We start from the raw sequence: 9,958 nt of genomic DNA, 5'->3' as shown, positions 1-9,958 counted from the left end.
ATTAGGGGCCTAAAACTGTTAAAATCATGGAGTCTGATACTACAGTATGAATATAAATTATTTTATCTGTCACCTTGCAGGCCAAACATGACTAACTTTTAATTTTTGAGGTATCATGTGTACAGATGAGAATGCTTGGAAGAAACTGTATCTAAGAACCTTCAAAAATCTCCTGTCAGTAAAGGCTGACACCATAATCCATCCATAATCCACCAATAATCTTCCAACCCTGGAGTTTTAGACACATTATCCTCTAGGGTTAACCATTATAAATGGCAAGAAGATACATTTGTGTTACAACATATTTGGTCCTCACTTAGCTACTCTTGCATTCTCTCCCAGACAAGTGTTTAGTTTAAATACTTCCTGAACTACTCCACCAAAACAAAACAAGTTATTGTAGTCAGTCAAGTTCTCCTTTATGACAACCTCAGTGTTTGAATTCATAAAATTTATACAGTGTTTGAATTGACACAATTGAGGGAAGAAAGGGAAAGAAAATATTCAATGTGGATAGACAGGATTTAAAAAAACGTAATAAAATAGCCTTTGACAAACTATACATTACTATGGGAAACATACCAATTTGTCTATGTGATCATCTGGATTTGAATCTGATGCCTATTTGAACTTCTCTTTAGAATTTTACAAATGTATGTTCCCTGCCCTGGTTATTACTGTTATGCAAAATTTCAAAACACAAAGCACTTCAAAATGGAGAAAATAGGAGGAAAGAATAGTACATATATTCACTGCCTTGAATTATTTATAAAAATAATAAAGGCAGAATAAATTAAATTTAAAAAAACTGTAAATTGTGAAGTCAACTTGTATCCAACAGGGGGTGTCAGCGTCCATCCAATAAGTAGAACCAAAATGCAGATTTCTTTTTAAAAATGCTATGCGCAACCTGAAAACCAAACTGAATGATCTCCCAATTAGAAAAGCTAGAATTATTTAATCTGTAAAAGGCAACTTGCTCCATAAGTTTAAATATGCTTGGTGGTCATGACTTCAGTATAAATAGGTAAAACATTCACACACCAGTTTGTTGCTTTGGACAACTAGCTGAAATCCTAACCCAGTATTAAAATTTAAGTTGATCTTCATGGAAAAGGGCATTTACTGCCATGTGAAACCTAGATAAGAATAAAAGCATTCCATCAGAAAATGAAATGGGCAGCCTTTTATTATTCCAAATGTATTTAAATTCAAGGTATTTAAATACCAAATATTTCATAATTATATACAAATCCCCAGGTGTGAATTTCATCTATATCTAAATGGTGAATCAGTTTATAACTCAGTATCTAAACCCATGCAACCAGATTATCATGGTTCAGTTACTCATGTTTTACCACACTCTAGGAGCATGTTTATGCTGAACAGATTACTCACAGTGATTAATCCATTAATCCCTTTCTCCGTAATTCTGGTATTAGATGCGGACTAGTTTTCATAATTATTTGCTGCCATTTCATAGTTCAATTTCTCATGATCTCCTACCTTTGCAGAAAAGCACAAAATCAACCCAACTAGATGAGTCAGTGGCAAATAAAAGATGTCCCTACCTTTACACACTGAGATAATACATTGGCCGGGGGGGTGGGGGGGCATTAATGATTATATTTTTCCCTGAAGAACAAATATTTCTAGAAGTGGTTCCTTACGAAGAAGTAACATTTCACAATACTAAATTTTCAGAGATTATGAAAAAGAAAATCTAGCTTTCCCTGTTTTAAGCTTCCTCAAGGTCAGAGAACTAGAGACATTTTGTTTAAGGTTATCACATTCACACTCATCAATGTTTTCCCAGCAAGCCACTCCTGAACTACCCACACTGAATGCTTTCCTAGCCAAAACAGATTCGGAATAATTTGGGGAAATCCAATGCTATGGGAATGGGGAACTTTGATTTCTCCACAACCAAGAAACAATCAAATATATTTAACCAGGAGCTTATTATTAGAAGAGCTTATAGTTGAATGCAACTGTATTAGATGTGACCAATCCTTGTGGGACTTGTGGCCAATCACATTCTCTCGGTCAAACCTACCCCACATAATTTCTTGTTTGAAAAAGGCAGAGACATATGGACACTACCTCCAACACCTAGAAGAAAGCCATGACACAGATTTAATGCGTAAATAAACTGAGCAAATGCAAAACTGATATGTTTGATTCCCACATCCTAAGTAATAAAGGTTGCCTTTATAAGGAACCACTTCCGGTAATGTGTTCCTACTGGTCCTTCGGGGAAAATATAATTATTATGGACTCTTTTAGTCAATGGATTGTGTGTAAAGGTAAGGACATATTTTGTCTGTCACTGATACCCGTGTTGGGTATCAAATGCCCCCCAGTTCAGATTTGTTTTTGATTTATACACATGCAAAGTTACACACTGCATGGACTTTGAGGCAATGTAAATAAGTCTGAGTACACTTCTGCCAAAAGCTGATTATTTTGAAGTCCTTGCTAGCCATCAGAAAGCTGAAGAAGGAAGAATAATATGGTTATATTATTTCTCTTTCTTCTCCTTTGGGATCCTTTCATTAAGAATTAGGGGATAAAAGGAAAAAAAAGTAATCAAACAAGATGGAGGAGGTTCCCACCAGTGCATGAGCAGTCTGCTTTTACCCATCAACCTCTGAGTCACTCTCTTCAGCTTTCTGTGGTAGCCTTTTAATGCTAATGATTAAGTCAACACTAAGCAACTGAGCTGCACACTGAAGCACTGAAGCTATTAAGTGGTATTTACCCATCAACCTCTGAGTCACTCTCTTCAGCTTTCTGTGGTAGCCTTTTAATGCTAATGATTAAGTCAACACTAAGCAACTGAGCTGCACACTGAAGCACTGAAGCTATTAAGTGGTATTTACAAGAAACTGATTCTAGAAGCTTTTGATTTGGTAGAAGCTGTTGATTGCTTTTGAGGGCACTAGTAACTTGGAGACAGAGCTGAGGAAAGGCATTCCTTTTTTGTGTCATGCAGAGAGTTTTTGGAATACTTAGCAATACATCAGCAAGTATAGAACAAATGATGGATGTATTTGAGGACTGACATTGTTTTGCATAGTTAGATAGATAGTAATGTAGCAGGATTTCAAAGAGCCCTCCTACTGGCAGAACTGACCCCAGTTCTATGCAAGAGTCAGAGTAATTCTGATTACCCCTTTGATTGTTCTCCTCATATTTAAGCAGCCTGGCACACCTGGCAGTACTAACTTGCAGCTGTACATTTTTATCGACTATATTAAAAACAGGCTGTTTATCTTCAAGAAGTTCGTTCTCAGTCATTTGCAACCTTTCTTTTTGAACTTTCGGTTTTAAAGAAGCCGTTTGACAGTCAACTAAGTCATCGTCCCTTTTCTGGAATAATGAGCTCTTAATACCATGCATCAAGTCAACAGAAGGCATGACTATGGTTGAGGAATTATAACTGGATGAATGCAGCGCATTTTCATCTACTACAGAAAAAGATGCAGAGTGTTTCTCCATTTTAAGCCCACAAGGTGCAAGATGCTTGGTGTTGGCTTGAAATGTTCTCCAATCATTGTGTTCCTGAAATAATGTCTGATGGGGAGATGAATGTTGCTGAGTTTTATTCAGACTATTCAGAAGACTGTGGTTTTCCAATTCTGAGTCACAATTTTGAGGAAGATGAATTGCTGTAAACATTTGTTGTAGCATTTTGAATGCCTCACGAAAAGCAGAAGCGTGTTGCTCTGTAACTCCATGTACTGGTCCACAGAGAATCATGCAATAAAGCTGGATGGTAGAGGTTTTTGCAAAGCCAATGTGAACAAACCTTTTGGTTCCAAGGTGGAAGGGCTGGCAAAATTTGGCTACAGCTGTTTGAGTGATTTCATGGTTAATATTATCCAAAGATGGTTTGAAAGGTGAAATTCCGGTAATCTTGCAAATAAAAGAGATTTCCTCTGTTAACAAGCAGTCTACAATAGATATGCCATTATTTTTGCCGTAGCGATGAACAATATCATGCTGTTTTACACCTGATAGTATTACTTTGATGTCATTATCTTGCATGTGCTGTAGAAGAGTTTCGGTTCTTTTTGTAATCCAGGTTTCTGATGCCTTGAATTGATTCTCAGCAGTTATGACAACTTCTATACCCAACTCAGATAGAGAGGAGTGAATAGGTTCTGTTATTATTATAATTTTTTTATCACCCTCTGTAGGACAGTATACGGCAAAGTCTCTGTGAAGTAGTAAGCCATCTAGGATCCTGGAATCTGAAAAAGGAAGGCCTGTCATAGTGGTATGCAGTTCTGCAAAACATTCATTCACCAAGTACAATGCCTCATTCTGGTTTTTACCTGCTGTAACTTTGAAGTAGAAATCACATGTCAAATGAGTTAGGAACATTTGTCTGTTACTTCCTACTTTCCCACAAAAATAAGGTTCTAACACTAACTCCATATTCCGTCTTGTATCTGAAGCAGAAGCAGAAAAGATTGACCAAAAATGTTTCTTAAGGTCCTGTGTCATTATATGGTCCAGGATGTTTGTTTGGATCTTCACAAGAAACTGGGAAATGTGTTTCAAACTGCAATATTTCCCTTGATCTCTTTTATTAAGTTTTTCAAACTGTCGTAGTAAATCAGAGAGTAGAATGATAAAGGTTTTAGCGCCATCTCCAAACAAATTGCAGTGTGTAGAAATGCATGCTATCATAATTCTGTGAAAACCAAAGAAGAAACCAATAGTTAACTTAAAAAAACTGTTTATTTCAAACATCTAAAATATCTAAAATGCTCCAATTTCTGCCCAAAAGACAGTTCTTGACAAGAGCCATATAAATCTATAAAAGACTGCTAAACACAATTATCTTGTTTACATATGAATCTTCATGCTAGGATTTCATGCACAAGCTGAAATGAATCATTTTAAGCATATATGCCTTTGAAAAGATTGATTTGTTTGGAACTACCAGAGACTATGCAGAAAAACAGACCTTGGGGAGTTGTTGATTAAATAAGAATTTAAATATAATATTTCATTCAAGACAGTAGGAAAGGATTGGGAAAGCAGGGAATCAAATATTTGGCAACAATTATTAGCATGATTTCCTAGATTGCTTTAGTTTAGCTATATATGCAGTCCAAAGGCTGTTCTGGTGGGAAGAAATAATAGCAACAATGGCAATACTGCAAAATCCACAATCAAATATATAATGTGCAAGAGGGCCTTCGTGTTCCAGTTTCAGGCATTTCCAGGTCTTTGAATAGTTTAAAAAATGCTAGTGTGATAAATTAATTTTTTTTACTATAATACATTAATTTTTCTTATTCATATTTGAATGTTATCTAAAGTCACATGGAATTAAGCAGCTATAAATTATATTAAGAAAATAAATAAAAAATACTATATAGTTTGACACTGTTTTTTTAAAAAAATTTCTATATTACCCAGAGTTGCTTGATAGAAAGCATATACAATTAATAAATAAATAGATATACACATACATTTGGAGTCTTTTGCTTTAGTTAAAAATGATGACTAAGAAAATACAGCAAGCTCTTATAATTTTTGCCTCAGGCAAGCATGAAATTATAGGTAATAGTAGTATTAAGCTTTCACCATGATTCAGGAAGAAGTCAAGTTCTGCCTTGTAACCAGAGATGGTGAAATTACTTTTCTGTCAGAGCCGTGTCTTGTGTGACAACATTGTCTATTCCTGCTTTTGAACAGGAAAGATTAGTTTGTGTGAGTACATGTTATATTGCTCAGTGGCCTTTTCACCATGTAGTGATAAATTTCCATCTTTCTTTCCATCTTTAGAGGCAGAATAATGTATTTTAGATCTATATATTTTCATGAGAATGTTAAAAATAAAAATTTAATAAAGAATTGTGAAGTCCTTGGTGCTCTGAGCTTATTTTTTATTCACAGACTTTTATTATCCAACTAGATAACATCATTACTGCTGATGATTCAGTTTTGAGCTATATATATTGTTTTCTATTAATAAAGAATATAAAAAGCAAAAGGCCTTGAAAATATTATTTTCTCATTGGTGTGAAGCAATCTTTCCAAGGGTTTCCCTCCAAGGGAAAGAGCAATTAAGAAATATGGAATATAAATAAATAATATATATATATTACTACCTGGGTTTATTAGTCCTATTTTCCTATTGTGACTGTATGAATTTATGGCTTTGTGTTTATTGTATGAGTGAAGCAGCACAGGAACAGTGTAAAATAAATGATGCTCAAACAAAGCACTAAATGTGAACTCCTAGCTCACACAGCATATTAACTGTGATTCAGTTAAACCAGTGGTAGTCAACCTGGTCCCTACCGCCCACTAGTGGGCGTTCCAGCTTTCATGGTGGGCGCCAGGGGTTTGCTGTAACTCTGCTTTATAAATTTTATAAAGTAAAGTTACTTCCCTACTTTATAAATCACCATTACTGTGGAACTGGTGGGCGGTTAGAAAATTTTAATACTACCAAAAATACAAAAGTGGGCGGTAGATATAAAAAGGTTGACTACCCCTGAGTTAAACGGTTTACTCAGATTTTCTAGCTTGCATGGCATAATCTTATTTGAAGCTGTTTCATTAACCATTTTCAATCACATAAAAATAAATTTCATAAAGAAAATAGTGTACTTTAATATATACTTGGATTGCATACTAAAAATGATTCCTATGTGACTGAAAAGGACCAGTGAAGCAGATTCAATTAATAGGCAAACATTTCATTTGCATGGCATGAGACATAATCGAATTCCAGGTTTGCATCACAGGAGAGGATAAAATGTGTTTAGATAATTCTGGTCCAGAACTCAGCTGAAACTAAAATAACAATAATACCGCAAAAATGATTTGCCTGGTTTTGGCTTAACTTTATAGAATTCTTTATTGGCCAAGTGTATTTGGACACATAAGGAATTTGTCTTTGGTGCATATACTTTCAGTGTACATAAAGAAAATAAAATAGAATACATTCATCAAGAATCGTAAGACACAACACTTAGTGATATATAGGTTACTAATAAGCAAGCAAACCATACTAAGAAACAAATAGAACAATATAAATTGTAAAGATACAAGCAACATGGTTATAGTCATAAGTGTGAAGAGATAGGTACTAGGAAGGATGAGAAGAATAATAGTAATAGTCTTAGTAAATAATTCCACAGTTGTATAATCATATAATCATCATTATCCAATCACATATTTATGTGATTATAAATCATAGTTTGTGATTGTGTAAGGGAAAGAAAGGCTCGGCATGTGCTGACCTTCAGGTGCTACACATTTCAAAGTAGGATGAGGGAAGAGCAATTTTCCTGGCCTTATTTGAACTCTCAACAACTTTCAAAGCCACTGGGCATAGTATCCTTCTGGACCATCTCTGGGGGACTGAAATGGGGGATATTTTCTTACAGATGCTCTCCTCCTCCTTGAAGGTGCAGTTACAGTCAAAGGAGGGACTATCTCCTCTGAAATCCAGCTCTTGCTTGATGAGATGGCAACTCTCACAAGGAGGGATTTTGCAAAGTTAAGTCTGGTATGCAGCGGTAGCCATTCTTGGATCAGGAAGCCTTGCTCACCATCTCTCACACCCTAATAATCCTCTAATTGGTTTAAAATAACGAGTTCTATATAGAGTTGTCCATAAAGAACATTTGGAAGTACACATAGTACTCTCAACTTACGACAACTGACCCCATTTAGTAATTCTCATTGCTAAATGAGAATTTGTTAAGGTGAGTTTTGCGCCATTTTAAAACTTTTCTTGCCACATTGGTTAAGTTAATCACTGCAGTTGTTAAATTAGTATCACGGTTGTTATGTGAATCTGGCTTCCACATTGACTTTGCTTGTCAGAAGGTTGTAAAAGGGGATCAAATGACCCCAGGACACTGCAACCGTCATAAAGATGATCCAGTTATCAAGTATCTGAATGTAAGTCATGTGACCACGGGGATGCTGAAATAGTTATAAGTGTGAAAAATGGTCATAGTTCACTGTTTTCAGTACCGTTGTAATTTTGAATGGTCACTAAATTAACTGTTTGTAAGTCGAGGACTACCTGTACTAGCCCAGGCAGTGATGGGAGATACCTGGGATCCTCAAGATTCAAGATTACAAGTTTCACTTCTATGGTCCTACATGTTCTGACCTAGGCTTCCCCAAAAAGCACGAGGCAGTCTCCTGGCCCCGAATAAAAACCCTTTTTATTAAATGAATGGGAATTTCTCTCATTTGCATTCAGCAAGGCCTGGCAAACAGTCTTTCAAAGGAATATTTATGACTACAAACCTTATCTAGCTTGGAAAGCTGCCATGTAAATATTTTCCAAATGAGGTGCTGTGCAAGGAAAGGCTGGGCACAGTGAGATTCATGGACTCCTGAAACAAATCTAACAACCGAATGAACAATTTTTTTCCTGCAAAATCCCACTCCCCTTTCGCTCCTCTTTTATTTCCTATGGGAGGGGCCAATCATCTTCCACCTGTGACTTTACTCCCTGTTTTCTGAGCTGTTCTTTTCTTCTGGCAGCTCTGCGCATGCACACACTGGGAACAGGCTCCAGCTGCTCCTCTGCCTCACTGCTGTCTAGCTCCGTAGGCACGCGATCACTGCCAGACAGTCTCAGCCCTGTCTCTGCATCCGACGCAGAGCCCTTGTTCAAGTCTTCCCCAGCTTCCAGGACTGGCCCATGCTCTTCCCCAACCTCCTCACTGTCTGACTGCTACTGCTGGTGGGCCACAACACTTTGTGGCTCTGGCTTGATCATTTAACCTGCCATGGCTATTCTCTGGATCAACTCACTCTTGGCCCCATCCTTATTCAACTGCCTTCTAATGGAATTTTTTTCTATATTCCTCCCCCCTCTCCTTCCAACTAGGAAGTTGAGATCCTGACACGATCAGATCTTTCTAACCCTCTTGAGCTCCGGGACATCTTTCTGGAGGGTGGTACGCTATGCTTGCAGGTGGGGCTCATCACTGCATGGTTTTTATACTTAATGGTTTTGATCCTGGTTCTGTACTTATTTTGATATTTTTATGCACATTTGTGGTTTAATATATCGTCCTTGACTTACGACCACAATTGAGCCCAAATTTTTTGTTGCTAAGTGAGTTTTCCTCATTTTACAGCCTTTCTTGCCACAGTTGTTAAGAGAATCACCACGCTTGTTAAGTTAGTAACATGGTTGCTAAGTGAATCTGGCTTCCCCATTGACTAGGTTTGTCAGAAAGTCGCAAAAGGGGATCACATGACCGGGACACAGCAACCGTCATAAGTATGAACCAGCTGCCAAACATCCAAATTTTGATCCCTCGACCATGGGTATGCTGTGAAGGCCGTGTGAAAAAAAGTCGTGTTTTTCAGTGCAGTTGTAATTTTGAATGGTCACTAAATTGACTGTTGTAACTTGAGTTACCTGTATTTTCTTCGTGGGGAGTTATATAATATCCATTGTCTCCTGCTCCCGTAGCCCAGGCCAGGCTCTCCGAGCCGCCCAGGCCAGGCTCTCCGAGCCGCAAAGAGAACCTAGGCCACACGTTTGGGCGGGAGGTCGGACTAGATGACCTACAAGTCCCTTCCAACTCTTGTTAATCTTAATGTAAACATTCGACCGGAAAGTGGCTACCTGGCCGTTGGCGAGTCCACATTCAGGGCCTCCAGCACACGCCGTCCGTCTCGGGAAAGCAGGACCTCCCCCGTGGGGCGGGTGAGCAGAACTTGTCCTCCATGGGGGCCGAGAGACCCGCGGACGACCCCCGCCAGGGCCGCGGCTTCCTGGGCCAAGCGCCCCAGCTCCAAGCGCGCCGAGGTCGCCATAGCAACGGCGGCCCGATCAGGTCCAGGCGAAGCGAGAGATCCGCCAACAGTGACGTCACCGCCCTCCGCGCTCGTGATTGGCAGGACTTGGAACCACTCGGCGGAGTTGATTGGTGGAGCTTAAACCGTTTTT

General features: G+C 38.1%; 1 protein-coding gene across 2 annotated transcripts; it reads right to left on the bottom strand.

Moving 5' to 3' along the window:
- Positions 1-403: 403 nt before the first annotated feature.
- BBS10 (Bardet-Biedl syndrome 10) lies at positions 404-9,880 on the bottom strand. Of its 2 annotated transcripts, none has more exons than XM_014052727.2 (2): positions 9,635-9,880; positions 404-4,702 (listed from the first exon to the last, which is right to left on the bottom strand). In XM_014052727.2, exons 1-2 carry the CDS (start codon positions 9,823-9,825, stop codon positions 2,758-2,760), a joined length of 2,136 nt encoding a protein of 711 aa, XP_013908202.2. In that variant the 5' UTR covers positions 9,826-9,880; the 3' UTR covers positions 404-2,757. The 2 variants fall into 2 exon arrangements, with proteins under 2 accessions (XP_013908202.2, XP_087562818.1); XM_087706692.1 differs by lacking the exon at positions 9,635-9,880 and adding an exon at positions 8,296-8,373.
- Positions 9,881-9,958: the final 78 nt, after the last annotated feature.

This window comes from Thamnophis sirtalis, unplaced genomic scaffold, assembly GCF_051295495.1.
Source record: "Thamnophis sirtalis isolate CommonGarterSnake01/CBP01778 unplaced genomic scaffold, rThaSir2_p1.2 scaffold_2, whole genome shotgun sequence".
Classification (NCBI taxonomy): domain Eukaryota; kingdom Metazoa; phylum Chordata; class Lepidosauria; order Squamata; family Natricidae; genus Thamnophis; species Thamnophis sirtalis.
The sequence above is the reverse complement of the archived record's forward strand: the minus strand, read 5'-3'. Positions and strand labels throughout refer to the sequence as shown.